The 20,598-nt window shown below is 44.0% G+C and overlaps 1 protein-coding gene across 1 annotated transcript in view; it reads left to right on the top strand.

Annotated features, from left to right (window-relative positions):
- Nucleotides 1-19,469, top strand: part of LOC128655763 (vomeronasal type-2 receptor 26-like) — a 62,216-nt gene extending 42,747 nt beyond the window's left edge. The window contains exon 3 of the mRNA XM_053709337.1: nt 18,556-19,469. Coding sequence (XP_053565312.1) covers nt 18,556-19,469 — 914 coding nt within the window. The remainder of the gene's footprint in view (nt 1-18,555) is intronic.
- Nucleotides 19,470-20,598: the final 1,129 nt, after the last annotated feature.

A 20,598-nucleotide genomic window follows, 5' to 3' on the forward strand; every position in this document is an offset into this window, starting at 1 on the left:
AGAGCTTTATATTACAATGTCTCACCACCCCCAGAGACTGCATAGTGAGATAAACACGCAGACCAGACTTGTTTATCTCGCCAGAGCAGAGAGCTTTATATTACAATGTCTCACCACCCCCAGAGACTGCATAGTGAGATAAACACGCAGACCAGACTTGTATATCTCGCCAGAGCAGAGAGCTTTATATTACAATGTCTCACCACTCCCAGAGACTGCATAGTGAGATAAACACGCAGACCAGACTTGTTTATCTCGCCAGAGCAGAGAGCTTTATATTACAATGTCTCACCACCCCCAGAGACTGCATAGTGAGATAAACACGCAGACCAGACTTGTTTATCTCGCCAGAGCAGAGAGCTTTATATTACAATGTCTCTCCACCCCCAGAGACTGCATAGTGAGATAAACACGCAGACCAGACTTGTTTATCTCGCCAGAGCAGAGAGCTTTATATTACAATATCTCACCACCCCCAGAGACTGCATAGTGAGATAAACACGCAGACCAGACTTGTTTATCTCGCCAGAGCAGAGAGCTTTATATTACAATGTCTCACCACCCCCAGAGACTGCATAGTGAGATAAACACGCAGACCAGACTTGTTTATCTCGCCAGAGCAGAGAGCTTTATATTACAATGTCTCTCCACCCCCAGAGACTGCATAGTGAGATAAACACGCAGACCAGACTTGTTTATCTCGCCAGAGCAGAGAGCTTTATATTACAGTGTCTCACCACCCCCAGAGACTGCATAGTGAGATAAACACGCAGACCAGACTTGTTTATCTCCCCAGAGCAGAGAGCTTTATATTACAATGTCTCACCACTCCCAGAGACTGCATAGTGAGATAAACACGCAGACCAGACTTGTTTATCTCGCCAGAGCAGAGAGCTTTATATTACAATGTCTCACCACCCCCAGAGACTGCATAGTGAGATAAACACACAGACCAGACTTGTTTATCTCGCCAGAGCAGAGAGCTTTATATTACAATGTCTCACCACCCCCAGAGACTGCATAGTGAGATAAACACGCAGACCAGACTTGTTTATCTCGCCAGAGCAGAGAGCTTTATATTACAATGTCTCACCACCCCCAGAGACTGCATAGTGAGATAAACACACAGACCAGACTTGTTTATCTCGCCAGAGCAGAGAGCTTTATATTACAATGTCTCTCCACCCCCAGAGACTGCATAGTGAGATAAACACACAGACCAGACTTGTTTATCTCGCCAGAGCAGAGAGCTTTATATTACAATGTCTCACCACCCCCAGAGACTGCATAGTGAGATAAACACGCAGACCAGACTTGTTTATCTCGCCAGAGCAGAGAGCTTTATATTACAATGTCTCTCCACCCCCAGAGACTGCATAGTGAGATAAACACGCAGACCAGACTTGTTTATCTCGCCAGAGCAGAGAGCTTTATATTACAATGTCTCACCACCCCCAGAGACTGCATAGTGAGATAAACACGCAGACCAGACTTGTTTATCTCGCCAGAGCAGAGAGCTTTATATTACAATGTCTCTCCACCCCCAGAGACTGCATAGTGAGATAAACACGCAGACCAGACTAGTTTATCTCGCCAGAGCAGAGAGCTTTATATTACAGTGTCTCACCACCCCCAGAGACTGCATAGTGAGATAAACACGCAGACCAGACTTGTTTATCTCGCCAGAGCAGAGAGCTTTATATTACAATGTCTCACCACCCCCAGAGACTGCATAGTGAGATAAACACGCAGACCAGACTTGTTTATCTCGCCAGAGCAGAGAGCTTTATATTACAATGTCTCTCCACCCCCAGAGACTGTATAGTGAGATAAACACGCAGACCAGACTTGTTTATCTCGCCAGAGCAGAGAGCTTTATATTACAATGTCTCACCACACCCAGAGACTGCATAGTGAGATAAACACGCAGACCAGACTTGTTTTTCTCGCCAGAGCAGAGAGCTTTATATTACAGTGTCTCACCCCCCCAGAGACTGCATAGTGAGATAAACACGCAGACCAGGCTTGTTTATCTCGCCAGAGCAGAGAGCTTTATATTACAATGTCTCACCACCCCCAGAGACTGCATAGTGAGATAAACACGCAGACCAGACTAGTTTATCTCGCCAGAGCAGAGAGCTTTATATTACAATGTCTCACCACCCCCAGAGACTGCATAGTGAGATAAACACGCAGACCAGACTAGTTTATCTCGCCAGAGCAGAGAGCTTTATATTACAGTGTCTCACCACCCCCAGAGACTGCATAGTGAGATAAACACGCAGACCAGACTTGTTTATCTCGCCAGAGCAGAGAGCTTTATATTACAATGTCTCACCACCCCCAGAGACTGCATAGTGAGATAAACACGCAGACCAGGCTTGTTTATCTCGCCAGAGCAGAGAGCTTTATATTACAATGTCTCACCACCCCCAGAGACTGCATAGTGAGATAAACACGCAGACCAGACTTGTTTATCTCGCCAGAGCAGAGAGCTTTATATTACAGTGTCTCACCACCCCCAGAGACTGCATAGTGAGATAAACACGCAGACCAGACTTGTTTATCTCGCCAGAGCAGAGAGCTTTATATTACAATGTCTCACCACCCCCAGAGACTGCATAGTGAGATAAACACGCAGACCAGACTTGTTTATCTCGCCAGAGCAGAGAGCTTTATATTACAATGTCTCACCACCCCCAGAGACTGCATAGTGAGATAAACACGCAGACCAGACTTGTTTATCTCGCCAGAGCAGAGAGCTTTATATTACAATGTCTCACCACCCCCAGAGACTGCATAGTGAGATAAACACGCAGACCAGACTTGTTTATTTATCTCGCCAGAGCAGAGAGCTTTATATTACAATGTCTCACTACCCCCAGAGACTGCATAGTGAGATAAACACGCAGACCAGACTTGTTTATCTCGCCAGAGCAGAGAGCTTTATATTACAGTGTCTCACCACCCCCAGAGACTGCATAGTGAGATAAACACGCAGACCAGACTTGTTTATCTCGCCAGAGCAGAGAGCTTTATATTACAATGTCTCACCACCCCCAGAGACTACATAGTGAGATAAACACGCAGACCAGACTTGTTTATCTCGCCAGAGCAGAGAGCTTTATATTACAATGTCTCTCCACCCCCAGAGACTGCATAGTGAGATAAACACGCAGACCAGACTTGTTTATCTCGCCAGAGCAGAGAGCTTTATATTACAATGTCTCACCACCCCCAGAGACTGCATAGTGAGATAAACACGCAGACCAGACTAGTTTATCTCGCCAGAGCAGAGAGCTTTATATTACAGTGTCTCACCACCCCCAGAGACTGCATAGTGAGATAAACACGCAGACCAGGCTTGTTTATCTCGCCAGAGCAGAGAGCTTTATATTACAGTGTCTCACCACCCCCAGAGACTGCATAGTGAGATAAACACGCAGACCAGACTTGTTTATCTCGCCAGAGCAGAGAGCTTTATATTACAATGTCTCTCCACCCCTAGAGACTGCATAGTGAGATAAACACCCAGACCAGACTTGTTTATCTCGCCAGAGCAGAGAGCTTTATATTACAATGTCTCACCACTCCCAGAGACTGCATAGTGAGATAAACACGCAGACCAGACTTGTTTATCTCACCAGAGCAGAGAGCTTTATATTACAATGTCTCACCACCCCCAGAGACTGCATAGTGAGATAAACACGCAGACCAGACTTGTTTATCTTGCCAGAGCAGAGAGCTTTATATTACAATGTCTCACCACCCCCAGAGACTGCATAGTGAGATAAACACGCAGACCAGACTTGTTTATCTCGCCAGAGCAGAGAGCTTTATATTACAATGTCTCTCCACCCCCAGAGACTGCATAGTGAGATAAACACGCAGACCAGACTTGTTTATCTCGCCAGAGCAGAGAGCTTTATATTACAATGTCTCACCACCCCCAGAGACTGCATAGTGAGATAAACACGCAGACCAGACTTGTTTATCTCGCCAGAGCAGAGAGCTTTATATTACAGTGTCTCACCACCCCCAGAGACTGCATAGTGAGATAAACACGCAGACCAGACTTGTTTATCTCGCCAGAGCAGAGAGCTTTATATTACAATGTCTCTCCACCCCCAGAGACTGCATAGTGAGATAAACACGCAGACCAGACTTGTTTATCTCGCCAGAGCAGAGAGCTTTATATTACAATGTCTCACCACCCCCAGAGACTGCATAGTGAGATAAACACGCAGACCAGACTTGTTTATCTCGCCAGAGCAGAGAGCTTTATATTACAATGTCTCACCACCCCCAGAGACTGCATAGTGAGATAAACACGCAGACCAGACTTGTTTATCTCGCCAGAGCAGAGAGCTTTATATTACAGTGTCTCACCACCCCCAGAGACTGCATAGTGAGATAAACACGCAGACCAGACTTGTTTATCTCGCCAGAGCAGAGAGCTTTATATTACAATGTCTCTCCACCCCCAGAGACTGCATAGTGAGATAAACACGCAGACCAGACTAGTTTATCTCGCCAGAGCAGAGAGCTTTATATTACAGTGTCTCACCACCCCCAGAGACTGCATAGTGAGATAAACACGCAGACCAGACTTGTTTATCTCGCCAGAGCAGAGAGCTTTATATTACAATGTCTCACCACCCCCAGAGACTGCATAGTGAGATAAACACGCAGACCAGACTTGTTTATCTCGCCAGAGCAGAGAGCTTTATATTACAATGTCTCACCCCCCCCAGAGACTGCATAGTGAGATAAACACGCAGACCAGACTTGTTTATCTCGCCAGAGCAGAGAGCTTTATATTACAATGTCTCACCACCCCCAGAGACTGCATAGTGAGATAAACACACAGACCAGACTAGTTTATCTCGCCAGAGCAGAGAGCTTTATATTACAATGTCTCTCCACTCCCCAGAGACTGCATAGTGAGATAAACACGCAGACCAGACTTGGTTATCTCGCCAGAGCAGAGAGCTTTATATTACAATGTCTCACCACCCCCAGAGACTGCATAGTGAGATAAACACGCAGACCAGACTTGTTTATCTCGCCAGAGCAGAGAGCTTTATATTACAATGTCTCACCACCCCCAGAGACTGCATAGTGAGATAAACACGCAGACCAGACTTGTTTATCTCGCCAGAGCAGAGAGCTTTATATTACAATGTCTCTCCACCCCCAGAGACTGCATAGTGAGATAAACACGCAGACCAGACTAGTTTATCTCGCCAGAGCAGAGAGCTTTATATTACAATGTCTCACCACCCCCAGAGACTGCATAGTGAGATAAACACGCAGACCAGACTTGTTTATCTCGCCAGAGCAGAGAGCTTTATATTACAATGTCTCACCACCCCCAGAGACTGCATAGTGAGATAAACACGCAGACCAGACTTGTTTATCTCGCCAGAGCAGAGAGCTTTATATTACAATGTCTCACCACCCCCAGAGACTGCATAGTGAGATAAACACGCAGACCAGACTTGTTTATCTCGCCAGAGCAGAGAGCTTTATATTACAATGTCTCACCACCCCCAGAGACTGCATAGTGAGATAAACACGCAGACCAGACTTGTTTATCTCGCCAGAGCAGAGAGCTTTATATTACAGTGTCTCTCTACCCCCAGAGACTGCATAGTGAGATAAACACGCAGACCAGACTTGTTTATCTCGCCAGAGCAGAGAGCTTTATATTACAATGTCTCTCCACCCCCAGAGACTGCATAGTGAGATAAACACGCAGACCAGACTTGTTTGTTTATTTCGCCAGAGCAGAGAGCTTTACATCTTTTGGCCTTTAGTCTGAATTTCAGTAGATTTTTGTCTGACATATTTTCCCTGTGTCATGTGATGAGTAGTGATGTCGCGAACCTAAAAATTTGGGGTCGCGAACGGAGAACTCCAACTTCCACAAAAGTTTGCGAACCGGCGAACCGGGCGAACCGCCATAGACTTCAATAGGCAGGCGAATTTTAAAACCCACAGGGACTCTTTCTGGCCACAATAGTGAAGGAAAAGTTTTTTCAAGGGCACTAACACCTGGACTGTGGCATGCCGGAGGGGGATCCATGGCAAAACTCCCATGGAAAATTACATTGTTGATGCAGAGTCTGGTTTTAATCCATAAAGGGCATAAATTACCTAACATTCCTAAATTGTTTGGAATAACGTGCTTTAAAACATCAGGTATGAAGTTGTATTGATCAGGTAGTGTAAGGGTTACGTGTAAGGGTTACGCCCGCTTCACAGTGCGCAGTGTAGGTGATATACCTGCCCTGACCATGCTTTGCAGACCAGGTATCAGTGGTCAGATGGACCCTTGCCCCAACACTGTGTGCCAGACATGCCATTATAGCAGACTTATATGACTTTGGCGTTGCTTTTTGGTAATTAGAAGGCTGCTAAATGCCACTGCGCACCACATGTGTTTTATGACCAGCAGTGAAGGGGTTAATTAGGGAGCACGTAGGCAGCTTGTAGAGTTAATTTTAGCTTAAGTGTAGTGTAGTAGACAACCCAAAGTATTGATCTAGGCCCATTTTGGTATATTTCATGCCACCATTTCACCGCCAAATGCGATCAAATAAAAAAAAATTGTTCACTTTTTCACAAACTTTAGGTTTCTCACATAAATTATTTACAAACAACTTATGCAATTATGGCATAAATGATTGTAAATGCTTCTTTGGGATCCCCTTTGTTCAGAAATAGCAGACTTATATGGCTTTGGCGTTACTTTTTGGTAATTAGAAGGCTGCTAAATGCCACTGCGCACCCCACGTGTTTTATGCCCAGCAGTGAAGGGGTTAATTAGGGAGCATGTAGGCAGCTTGTAAAGTTAATTTTAGCTTAAGTGTAGTGTGGTAGACAACCCAAAGTATTGATCTAGGCCCATTTTGGTATATTTCATGCCACCATTTCACCGCCAAATGCGATCAAATTTAAAAAAAACTTAAATTTTTTCGCAATTTTAGGTTTCTCACTGAAATTATTTACAAACAGCTTGTGCAATTATGGCACAAATGGTTGTAAATGCTTCTCTGGGATCCCCTTTGTTCAGAAATAGCAGACATATATGACTTTGGCGTTGCTTTCTGGTAATTAAAAGGCCGCTAAATGCTGCTGCACATCACACGTGTATTATGGCTAGCAGTGAAGGGGTTAATTAGGTAGATAGTAGGGAGCTTGCAGGGTTAATTTTAGCTTTAGTGTACAGATCAGCCTCCCACCTGACACATCAGACCCCCTGATCCCTCCCAAACAGCTCCCTTCCCTCCCCCACCCCACAATTGTCCCCGCCATCTTAAGTACTGGCAGAAAGTCGGCCAGTACTAAAATAAAATGTTTTTTCTGCCTTATTGGTGGCCATCTTGGGTACTGGCAGCTGTCTGCTATTATTTCACAGTCAAAAAAGTTTTTTTTTTTTTAAATGTACACTACTGTTACACCAGATATGAGTGGTGGCACTGGGCAAGTGGGCACAGTATACGCTATGAGCATGACACACACGCTGGCAGGCAGGCAACTGCAATTAGATTACACAGAGAAAAAAAAAAAGCAGACTGATGTTCTAGCCCTAAAAAGGGCTTTTTGGGGTGCTGTCCTTACAGCAGAGATCAGATGAGTCCTTCAGGACTGTAGTGGACACTGAATACTCTAGCCTAGCTATCGATTTCCCTATTAAATCAGCAGCAGCTGCACTGTCCCTCCTCTCACTAAGAATGCAGCTTCCAAATGAATCTAAAATGTATGCTGTCCAGGAGGTGGTAGGGTCTGATAGGGAGGGTCTGCTGCTGATTGGCTGTAATGTGTATTCTGACTGTCAGGTACAGGGTCAAAGTTTACTCAATGATGACGAATAGGGGGCAGATCGAACATCGCATATGTTCGCCCGCCGAGGCGAACGCGAACATGCTATGTTCGCCGGGAACTATTTGCCGGCGAACAATTCGCGACATCACTAGTGATGAGCCATCAGACATCACAAAACTGATGTGTTTAGCTTGAATATTGTGATCACACTGCATCCGTTGTGTTGTATTTCAAGACGTCTGTTACAGTGCAACCACAATATTAGCAGTAAACCCGTTCAGTACAGAACAGCGACTATTCTAATACAATAATAAAAGAGCTGTTATCTTTTAAAAACAGGGCAATGCTGTATGGCCCGCCCCGCCCCGCTCCTTCAGCTCAGCCCCTCCCCCTCCTACTCAGACCCGCCCCCTCCGGATCAGATTTCACCAATAATTAAATTAGTTGATCACTACAATGTCATAATATATATATATATATATATATATATATATATATTACACACACATAACATATATTTATATATTATACATACACTGCATGCAAGCTTGAGCTGGGAGCCCTCAGCCCATTTGATCAGTGACAGGCCACTATAGAACAACCTGTATGTACCAATACAGTTACCATAGGTTAAGACTACATACATTGCACAATATACAAGATATTTAATAAATGATGTACATACAGCTGGCTCAGCCGCTCACTACCCGGGCTGCTCTTTAGCAGCTAACAGATTAAAACATAAACTACTATTCACATGTGGCCTTACCGCGCCTGTGGATCCCTACTGCATGCCCGGTAATCACCTGCTTGTGTCCGGCGGTGGCCTCTCATTCACTTGCTAACTTGCTAAGTAAGTTATCCTGCATGGACCCATCAGGCGGTGGGACAGCGAGGGCTAACACGCAGCGGCAGCTGTTTGCTGGGTGACAGGCAGCGCGGATGACATCACGCCGTCGCAGGGGTGGTTGCGTCTCTGGTCCCTGGAGATGAGAGCTGATCATGTGAGGTGGGGGCATGCACAAGTAACAGGATAGCGTGATGTCACCTCAGCAACACTCTCAGGCTGAGATGTGGACGGCACATAGTGGGGACTCGGGGAGGTTCTCACTTCTCACTATACTCACTATAATTTTTGGGGCAAAGTAACAGCCACTGTGCTCCCTCACACTATTCTGCAGTGCTGCTTGCTCCTCTCCACACACACTATGTGCAGCTGGCAGCTGCCAGCCCACCAGAATTGTTCCCGGTATCTCGGCAGACCAATCCGGCCCTGGTGCAATGTTAAAAAACAAAAGAGCTGTGGCTACTGTCTTCTATGGAATATTAATATCCTGTATACAAAATCTTGTTAATATAAGTTAATAAAACGTGATTATGTAAATAATGAACTTAAATAAAATACATAGGGCTAGATTACAAGTGGAGCTCTATCTTAATGTGCAGAAAAAATGGATATAACAGAGCACTCAAAGGGTACTGATTAGAGATAATTCTATATATGAGTGGATTTGCAGGACTCAGGTATGTTGTATAAAACGTAACTTTTAATAGTTAAGAATAAAATTATATGTATAGATGGTGACAAAACATTCACTCAATCAAGTGTATATAAAAACAGTTAAAATAGATGATGAATGCTGGAATGCCAGGTATTAACCATACTAGGTGTGTTAAGTGGGTAGGTCTGGCAAGGAAGCACCTTTGGGTAAAGCCACGGACGTGGCGAAATGCGCATCAGGCGCTCTGGATGAATGCTGGTCTTTATGCTGTGTGTGTGTTAAACCCCAATAGCTATGTATGGATGTTAATATAGAAGTGACTTCGATAGTATCGCTACCTAGCTGTTTATTTTTGAATTGGCTCATATAACAGACCAGTATTTCTATGGGAATTTATTGTTTAACTCCATTTTGTACTACTAATATATACAGTGTGGGATTCTGACAAGTGATAGCACCGCTCCAGCATTGCACTAGTTAGATAATTATTGTTTGAGGTCAACCCTCTTTTGCAGATTAGTTTATGTGCAATCCGTGAGCATTTTTTGGTGCTTCCTTGCCAGACCTACCCACTTAACACACCTAGTATGGTTAATACCTGGCATTCCAGCATTCATCATCTATTTGAACTGTTTTTATATACACTTGATTGAGTGAATGTTTTGTCACCATCTATACATATAATTTTATTCTTAACTATTAAAAGTTACGTTTTATACAACATACCTGAGTCCTGCAAATCCACTCATATATAGAATTATCTCTAATCAGTACCCTTTGAGTGCTCTGTTATATCCATTTTTTCTCTACATTTTCCTATGTTTATACAGGATATTGAGCACCCCCCACCCTATTAATTGGTAAAAAGGAAATAAATTATTATTATTTTTATTTTTTTCCTCCTATGTTCATATGGTATAATTGTGTTGGGGAACAAATACGCAAGTAATACAATAGTATCTCTCCTTTACAATTTCTAAACTATCTTAATGTGCACCTGTAAAGGGGCTAATTTGCCGGTTTATGGGAGCACGTTAAATAACCACCCATTACAAGTGGCTGATTAATGCTCCCACTAGCTCGCAGGAGCAGTTTGCGCTAAGCGCAATTAACCAGAGGTCAAACCATAAAAAACTGCCCAAAGCAGTTATAAGGGGTTAAAGTGAGGAGATGTGGGGCATTAAAAAAATAATGGCACTGAAAAGTGCCTTTACATACCAGCCTATGGGTACTGGGTTTTAAATATATATGTATATGCTTATTTACTTACTGTATATATTTATGTGTTAATATGTGTATATAAACATATAAATATATATATATATATATATATATATATATATATATATATATATTCATATTCATATATATTTTTAATTTGCTGCCCAACGCTGCATGACTTACCCCCTGTTCTGCACTGGGTGCTTTGCTGTGTCTGACCGCATGAGATCGAGGCTCCTATTGGAGCCTATGGAAGCGTGGTCTTGTGAGCGCAAGGCTTCTAGGCAATGCGAACGCAAGGTCAAGTTTGCATTGCACTTAACTTGTAATACCACGCACATTTGCATGCGCTGGTATTAGTGAGTAGAGCACAAATATCTTGCTTGTAATATAGGCCATAATATACAATTATATATATATATATATATATATATATATATATATATATATATATATATATATATATATATATATATACATATATATGTATTGTAACCGGAAACACCCTTCTAGGGCACAAATGCAGCACAGGACAGTTTAACATTCAGGAGGGAAATCCATTCTCTGCAGCACATCACATAATTTTACAGCACTCTGTACAATAATGTCCTTTTTAACAAATCATTCACAGAAACAGTCATTTTAACACAACAGGTCTCCTGACTGGGCAACAGTTTAATAAGCTTCCTTTTAAACTCTCAGCCACAACTAGGACTAACAAGCTGCTTAATAAAAAAACCTGGCCTGGACAGCTTCATAGCTGTTGGAATAATGGCGCACCCTTCAGTTCTCTCCAATAATTCCAACCCCAGGGACCCGGAACACAATTTATAAACTGTATCAGGCAGAAGGCAGAAGGAATAAACTATGATAAATCAGAGCTTGAGAATCTCTAGCAGCACGTAGCTAACAGGAAGCAATATCCAAGCACTGAATTGATGGTAATCAGTGCTTATAACAGGTGAGGCGGAGGGAGGAGCAAAAGAATTTAAATCTATAGGTATAATCCATGACAAATACGTTCAGAAAAACTTCTGAGCCAAATAGAGAGAGAACAGGCTCATTTTATCTTAATTTGAGGGAAGAATTTGACACAACAAAAACTAAATGTGCTTTGTTTAAATTTAGCTCAAATTAAAGAGAAAAAAACAGATATAAAAACACCAGGGTATCAAATTAGACTTGATTCATTCTATAAAATACTGTATTATTATTATTATTATTATTATCGGTTATTTGTAGAGCGCCAACAGATTCCGCAGCACTATTAACAAAGGCTGAGTACAAGAAAAACAGTTATAGGGATCAAATGGGTAGAGGGCCCTGCCAAGAGTTGCACTGTTGTAGTCAGCTCTTGAGAAGGTGATCAACAAACAGCTGGACTCTTAAGCTTGCATGCTAGGGGGGTTCAGGGGATAGCAATGGAGGAGAGGAACTGGTATAAAGAAAGGTTAGCGTAGGTTGTATGCATCCCTGAACAGTAGAGTCTTTAGGGAGCACTTGAAGCTTTTAAAACTAGAGGAGAGTCTTGTGGAGCGAGGCAGAGAGTTCCACAAGATGGGAGCCAGTCTGGAGAAGTCCTGTAAACGGGAGTGTAATGAGGTGACAAGAGAGGAGGAGAGTAGGAGGTCGTGAGCAGAGTGAAGGGGACGGGAGGGAGAGTATCTGGAGACAAGGTCTGAGATATAGGGGGGAGCAGTGCAGTTGAGGGCTTTGTATGTCAGAGTGAGAATTTTGTGTTTGATCCTAGAGGCAAGAGGAAGCCAGTGAAGAGATTGGCAGAGAGGTGCAGCAGATGAAGAGCGACTTGTAAGGAAGATGAGTCTGGCAGAGGCATTCATTAAGGATTGTAAAAGAGCTAGGCGGTAGGTGGGGAGACCAGAGAGGACAGAGTTGCAGTAATCGAGGTGGGAGAGGATGAGAGAGTGGATTAAAATCTTAGTTGTGTCTTGTGTAAGGAAGTGTCTAATTTTAGAGATGTTTTTAAGGTGGAAGCGGCAGGCTTTAGCCAAAGACTGAATGTGAGGAGTGAAAGAAAGATCTGAGTCAAATGTGACCCCGAGACATTGGGCATGCGGGGTAGGGGTAATGATGGAGTTGTCGACAGTTATAGAGAGATTGGGGGTGGAGAGTTTTAAAGAAGGGGGGAAAATAAGGAACTCAGTTTTGGAGAGATTTAGCTTGAGGTAGTGAGAGGACATCCAGTTGGAGATGTGAGAAAGACAGTTAGTGACACGGGTTAGCAAGGATCGAGAAAGGTCTGGTGCAGAGAAGTAGATTTGGGTGTCATCGGCATACAAATGATATTGTAAACCGTGGGACTTTATTAGGGAACCTAGTGATGACGTGTAGATTGAGAAGAGAAGGGGACCAAGGACAGATCCTTGTGGTACTCCGACAGAAAGTGGTGACGGGGCAGAGGAGGCCCCAGAGAAGGCTACACTAAAGGTACGGTTTGACAGGTAGGAAGAGAGCCACGAGAGGGCTGTAGTCAGGTTTTTAAAAAAAAGTAGAAACTGTACAAAACTGTCCATACAATTAGCCATGGATAAAAAAACAGCAAGAAACGCGTTGCATATTGATTGTATCAGCTGCTATTTAAGGTGTTGATTTTAATATTTTTAATAAACACAATAATGGTATTTGTGGATGTGAAGAGCACTTTTTCTTCTGAGAAACGGTGCTCCAGTTAGAAGGGAGCTGTATACTGGAGTGAGCTGAGACATTTGGAAGCCCCAGTCTACTTGACTTACACCTTACACCTTTATAGGTGGCTGCAGTTTGTGAATATCCATTGTGTGCTGTTCTGTGGAAGCTTATGACATGCTATGGGGCGCCCCTGTGTGTTTGAGCTTTTACAAAGCAGAGACCATTTTTATATTTACTGGATATTTACTGGATATTTACTGTATATGTTGTAGAAACATGATATGACTATATGCCCCCATTCACTGGGGATGTGGTTGGTTCAAAGGCAGCGAGCTCTATACTTTACTAAGGAAGACAAACAGCCTCACAAACTCCTGACATTTTCTAGGGAGAGCATCATGTACCCTCTGTATGTGAGTTGGTGAACCCCAGACAATTTGGGTATTTGGATGGAGCATCAGACACCAGAATAAATCACTATTTCATGAGACCCATCTAAAGGTCTCATAATAATTTCACTAATCTCTTTTTTTAGACATGGGATGAAATCCCAGTGTTCAGCTGACTTTCTTCCCTACAAATTCATCTTAAACTCCTACTATTCTGCCCTTAACCTCTCTAAGCATGATTACTTCTCTACTCTTATATCTACTCTTTCTTCAAACCCAAAATGTCTGTTGTCCACTTTTAGAACCCTTCTCCACCCACCACCTCCTATTACCACTTGTTACAAACTGCTATTTGTAACTGGCCCTTTAAATGGAAAATTGCCCTGCTTCCCTGGATTTTGGAGAAGCCTATTTGCCAGCCTCCTTCCTCATGACTATGGCCCCTGGAAGATTGTGCCCCTGAGAGTATATTAACTTTTATTGGGTGTGTATGGCCCTTTAAGAACCGTCTGGGGACATATTGTGACTTTGGTGAACAATGCCCCTTTAAGACTATGTCCCCAGACCTGTGAAATGACTTGTCCCTGGCTTTCTCCCACTTGGTTCAGTTTCATTGTGTGCCATTAAGAGTTAATTTTGTTCAATTCTAAATACAAGTTTGCTGGGATCAGCTCTAATTAGGTTTAGTGATAAAGGTGGACTGCATTAGACTAATTAGACTGCTAGTGATAAGGTGGACTGCATTGTTTTATTGTGTGTAACTTGTTACCTGCTGAAATAATGTTGTGGCCTGTCAAAGGGAGTGTCTCTCTATCTAATATCAAATGTGTGATGGGGGATTTTATGCCTCCCCCTGAGAGTGTCCTGTTTGCATGTAACCTCAATAAAAAGCAGGTTGTGTGCTCCAGCACATCAGACCTATTTTGACCCTCTAACTTGCAGCTTTGACTCATGTTTGTAGGGGAGCGCTAGGAGCATCCTTTTCTACGGTCCAACTTCCAGCCAGCCTGGAGGCAACCGTAACATTTGGCGGCAGCGGTGGGATAGCGTCCTAGCGCAAGGAGCAGCACCCCAACAGCACTGGTATCGTAGGAGAGTTATTGAGGGCAACGCTAGCCACTGCGCAGCGTCCCTACCTACAGCAGCATGGAGCTGACAAGACACTGGTCAGAACCCTGTGAAGAGCACCTCAACCTGATCCGTCGCTATGAGGGCGCTGATTTCGTTCCAGAGGTAAAGAGGCGGCTAGTCCGATATGGTCCAGACCCTGCGCAGGAGGTAGTCAGTCGAATCATCCGAAAATTGGCTACTGAGAACGAAGCGGCACGAGCCTTTGAGCGCCAACTGTGGAGTTTGGGGGTATGGACACCTGCTCTCCAGCGAGAAAATGAGTTACAGGGGGCAGAGACAGTTGGTCCTGTCCCCCAGCAGCAGAGGAATATGCAGGGAATTGGGAGCCCAGACTCCATTCCCCAGCGGCAGGCTGAGTTACAGGGGGCAGAGACAGTTGGTCCTGTCCCCCAGCAGCAGAGGAATATGCAGGGAATTGTGAGCCCAGACTCCATTCCCCAGCGGCTGGAAGTATGTATGGGAGAGGAGCTTGTTACCCCTTCTCCCCAGCGGCAGCTTAACGCACCAGGGGGAGACAGTAAGCCCCACAACCGTGCAGATGGGACCGTGGTCTCTGCACTTACAGCACAGGGGGCAGAGACAGTTGCTCCTGTCCCCCAGCAGCAGAGTGAATTGCAGGGAATTGGGAGCCCAGACTCCATTCCCCAGCGGCAGGCTGAGTTACAGGGGGCAGAGACAGTTGGTCCTGTCCCCCAGCAGCAGAGTGAATTGCAGGGAATTGGGAGCCCAGACTCCATCCCCCAGCGGCAGGCTGAGTTACAGGGGGCAGAGACAGTTGGTCCTGTCCCCCAGCAGCAGAGGAATATGCAGGGAATTGGGAGCCCAGACTCCATTCCCCAGCGGCTGGAAGTATGTATGGGAGAGGAGCTTGTAACCCCCTCTCCCCAGCGGCAGCTTAACGCACCAGGGGGAGACAGTAAGCCCCACAAACGTGCAGATGGGACTGTGGTCTCTGCACTTACAGCACAGGGGGCAGAGACGGTTGCTCCTGTCCCCCATCAGCAGAGTGAGATGCAGTGGATTGGGAGCCCAGTCTCCATTCTCCAGCTAACTCCTAACTTGGGCCCAGGGTTAACAGTGGAGATGTTAACCCCCACTGACCCCCACGTTCCCTTTGCCACCGGGCAGGACTATGCCCCAATGCCCCCAGCAGAAGAGCTGGCATTAGGACAGAGCGCTGCTGGCCTCTGCCCTACAGACCCCCTTGTTACAGGGCTGGCCTGCAAACCCCTCACCCCAGCAGAAGAGCTGGCATCAGGACAGAGCGCTGCTGGCCTCTGCCCTACAGACCCCCTTGTTACAGGACTGGCCTGCAAACCCCTCACCCCAGCAGAAGCGCTGGCACCAGGGCAGAGTGCCGCTGGCCTCTGCCCCCCAAGTACCACCAGCTATTTGCCCAGCTGCGCCAGGAAGGCCGAGGATGCTACACTTTCATCCTACAACCTGGAACCTACAGGCCAGTACTACTTATTGTGGGGGGGCTACTTTGCTGCTAATGTTTATTTGTGGGTGGGTTACGAGACTAACTTAGGCACTGACCGACAGAAGGTCAGGTGCCTGGTTAGTCTCCCTCCAAAAGGGGAGATATGTTACAAACTGCTATTTGTAACTGGCCCTTTAAATGGAAAATTGCCCTGCTTCCCTGGATTTTGGAGAAGCCTATTTGCCAGCCTCCTTCCTCATGACTATGGCCCCTGGAAGATTGTGCCCCTGAGAGTATATTAACTTTTATTGGGTGTGTATGGCCCTTTAAGAACCGTCTGGGGACATATTGTGACTTTGGTGAACAATGCCCCTTTAAGACTATGTCCCCAGACCTGTGAAATGACTTGTCCCTGGCTTTCTCCCACTTGGTTCAGTTTCATTGTGTGCCATTAAGAGTTAATTTTGTTCAATTCTAAATACAAGTTTGCTGGGATCAGCTCTAATTAGGTTTAGTGATAAACCTTACCATTGTCTAATCAGACTGCTAGTGATAAGGTGGACTGCATTGTTTTATTGTGTGTAACTTGTTACCTGCTGAAATAATGTTGTGGCCTGTCAAAGGGAGTGTCTCTCTATCTAATATCAAATGTGTGATGGGGGATTTTATGCCTCCCCCTGAGAGTGTCCTGTTTGCATGTAACCTCAATAAAAAGCAGGTTGTGTGCTCCAGCACATCAGACCTATTTTGACCCTCTAACTTGCAGCTTTGACTCATGTTTGTAGGGGACAGCTTCAGCTATAATCACTACAGGGATTGCTATGTTTTTCATACTCCCTTAGCTACAGGGATTGCTACAGAAGGAAGAGGTTCACCTACTGGAGCCTGGTCGTAGGTCCAGGGCGCAGAGCAGACGGCGAGATACCAGCCCAGCAGCGGTTGTTCATAGAGTCTGCATTACTGATGGTGGCTACGCAGTAATTATAGTGTCTACGGTGCTGCTGCTCCTTTGGTGAGCGCTAGGAGCATCCTTTTCTACGGTCCAACTTCCAGCCAGCCTGGAGGCAACCGTAACATTTGGCGGCAGCGGTGGGATAGCGTCCTAGCGCAAGGAGCAGCACCCCAACAGCACTGGTATCGTAGGAGAGTTATTGAGGGCAACGCTAGCCACTGTGCAGCGTCCCTACCTACAGCAGCATGGAGCTGACAAGACACTGGTCAGAACCATTGCTATGTTTTTCATACTCCCTTAGCTACAGGGATTGCTACAGAAGGAAGAGGTTCACCTACTGGAGCCTGGTCGTAGGTCCAGGGCGCAGAGCAGACGGCGAGATACCAGCCCAGCAGCGGTTGTTCATAGAGTCTGTATTACTGATGGTGGCTATGCAGTAATTATAGTGTTTACGGTGCTGCTGCTCCTTTGGTGAGCGCTAGGAGCATCCTTTTCTACGGTCCAACTTCCAGCCAGCCTGGAGGCAACCGTAACACCACTTCTCTCTCATCTCAAGATTTTGCCAGCAGCTTCAGCAAAATTGATTCCATCAGCAAAAAAATAATCTCTCAACACCCTACCAATAACTATTTATGCACTGTCTCTTTAATTTATAAACTGGGTTTCATTTATGTAAAATGGCTTTACTTATAGCAATTTGTAATTATTTCAATATTATTATTTTTTATATAATTATCTTCTCTGTTTATATATAGAAGAAATGTGCTGTGTTTTTTTAGTGCTAGGTTTTAGTGACGCTAAACAGATCAAAGCACTAACTGTTTTTTCTTAAATATCTTTAAATTATATATAGATAGATGGATAGATAGATGGAATAGATAGATAGATATATAGATAGATAGATGATAGATAGATAGATACTTAGATGTAAATATTCAACTTTAACAATATCCAAAAATATCAGCCAAAAATTTAATTTGGGGCATAACTTATATTTTATTCATCAATTATACAAGTGCTAAAAAACAAAAAAATTGGTGAATAGATCATATTAAAATGTTCTTAACGTCTGCTGAAAGTTTAGCATTTCCCCCAAGAGTTATACCGTGCATTTTAAACTTTAAATCCTCTACAAATGTAAGCAAACAAAAATTCCAGAATTTAGTATTTCTGTTTTAAGATCAAATAAGACCAACAAATAGAATCTAGATACTTGAAAGTCTACTTTATCTGCTCACAAAACAAAATGCAGTAGAATACTTTACACCAACAAAAACATAGGGATGGATGTTATTATCACAATAGCGCTATGTTATAAAGGTATTCATACTGAGATCGAGATTGCCGGTACAAAAGTGATGAAATTGGTGTTTGAGGGCAGTCTCTTCCAAGAGGGCCCTGGCCCTTTACCCCTAAACAAAATGCCAGCACAAAAATGATCATATTTTCTGTTTACAGATATGGAAACCTGCATTCCCTGCCCAGAAGATCAGTGGTCCAATAACGGAAGAGACACCTGTATTCCAAGAAATGTAGAGTTCCTTTCATATGAAGACCCATTGGGTGCTGCTCTTGCTTCTGTGGCTGTTGTCCTGGCTTTAATAACTGCATTAGTGTTGGGACTTTTTACTTTACATTGGGACAGTCCTGTAGTCCGAGCCAATAACAGGGGCCTCAGCTTCTTGCTACTGTTTGCCCTCATGTTGTCCTTCCTCTGCTCCCTGTTATTCATTGGGTATCCTGGGAAAGGAACTTGTAAACTGCGACAAACAGTATTTGGACTTTTTTTCACTGTTGCCGTTTCCTCTGTCCTGGCTAAAACCATTACAGTTGTCATTGCATTCAAAGTTACAAAGCCTAATAGCAAATTAAGGAAATTGCTAAGGACTAGCATGTCCTACTGTTTTGTCCTTGTCTGCTCATTGGGTCAGGCTGTTATATGTACTGTGTGGTTAATCACTTCTCCTCCTTACCCGGACTATGACACCCAGTCCGTCACAGGGAAGATGATATTAAAGTGTAATGATGGATCCCCTATTGCATTCTATATTGTTGTTAGCTACTTGGGAGTTCTCGCTGCTCTGAGTTTCTTTGTTGCATTTGCAGTAAGGAAGGTGCCTGACCGTTACAATGAAGCCCAGATGATCACCTTCAGCATGCTGATGTTCTGCAGTGTCTGGATCACCTTTATCCCAGCCTACCTGAGTTCCAACAGCAAATATATGGTGGCTTTGGAGATCTTCGCCATCCTGGCATCCAGCAGTGGGATACTGGGCTGTATCTTCTTTTCCAAGTGTTACATCATCATGTGGAGACCAGATCTAGACACCAAAGGGAACTTTATAACTAAACACACAAAAATCAAAACATAGATCATTGTAATGAGCATAAATAATTTACCAAAGAATGTTTACAAAAATACACTTGCAAGTTTCTTTTATTAGGATAATTTGGGCTACATTACAAGTGTAACCCTAAAGTTAGTGCAGGTCATGATAAGCAATATCGCAACTGTGCTATCTTGCTCGCATATTACAAGTTAATGTGTTTGCTTGAGGGCAAACAAAATTTGTACTTGTTAGGTTAGCAGGACTGAAGACATCAAGTAAAGTCTAAGGGACCGATTTATTAAAGTGCGGACGGACATTATATGATGTAGCGTATCATGTCCGTTGCACATCGATAAATGCCGACAGCATACGCTGTCGGCATTTATCATTGCACAAGCAGTTCTTGTGAACTGCTTGAGCAATGCCGCCCCCTGCAGATTCGCGGCCGATCGGCCACTAGCAGGGGGTTTCAATCAACCAGATCATATAGGATCGATGTCCTTCAGAGCAGGTGGACAAGTTATGGAGCAGCGGACTTTAGACCGCTGCTTTATAACTTCTGTTTCCAGTGAGCCTGAAGGCTCGCACGGAAACAGGGGCATTTAATTTGGGGCATAACTTATATTTTATTCATCAATTATACAAGTGCTAAAAAAAAAAATAACAAAAAATTGGTGAATAGATCATATTAAAATGTTCTTAACGTCTGCTGAAAGTTTAGCATCTCCCCCAAGAGTTATACCATGTATTTTAAACTTTAAATCCTCTACGAATGTAAGCAAACAAAAATGTCAGAATTTAGTATTTCTTCTACAAGATACGACGAGTCCACGGATTTCATCCTTACTTGTGGGATATTATCCTCCTGCTAACAGGAAGTGGCAAAGAGCACCACAGCAGAGCTGTATATATAGCTCCTCCCTTCCCCCCACCCCCAGTCATTCTCTTTGCCTGTGTTAGTAATAGGAAGAGGTAAAGTGCTAGTTTTAGATTCTTCAATCAAGAAGTTTTTTATTTTAAATGGTACCGGTGAGTACTATTTTCCTCAGGGAGATATGGAAGAAGATTTCTGCCCTGAGGTTGATGATCTTAGCAGATGTAACTAAGATCCATGTTGGTTCCCACAGAGCTTCTGAAAGTAATACAAGAGACATCTTCAGTGTGGAGAACG

The sequence above is a fragment of the Bombina bombina genome, chromosome 4 (assembly GCF_027579735.1).
Source record: "Bombina bombina isolate aBomBom1 chromosome 4, aBomBom1.pri, whole genome shotgun sequence".
Taxonomy (NCBI): Eukaryota; Metazoa; Chordata; class Amphibia; order Anura; family Bombinatoridae; genus Bombina; species Bombina bombina.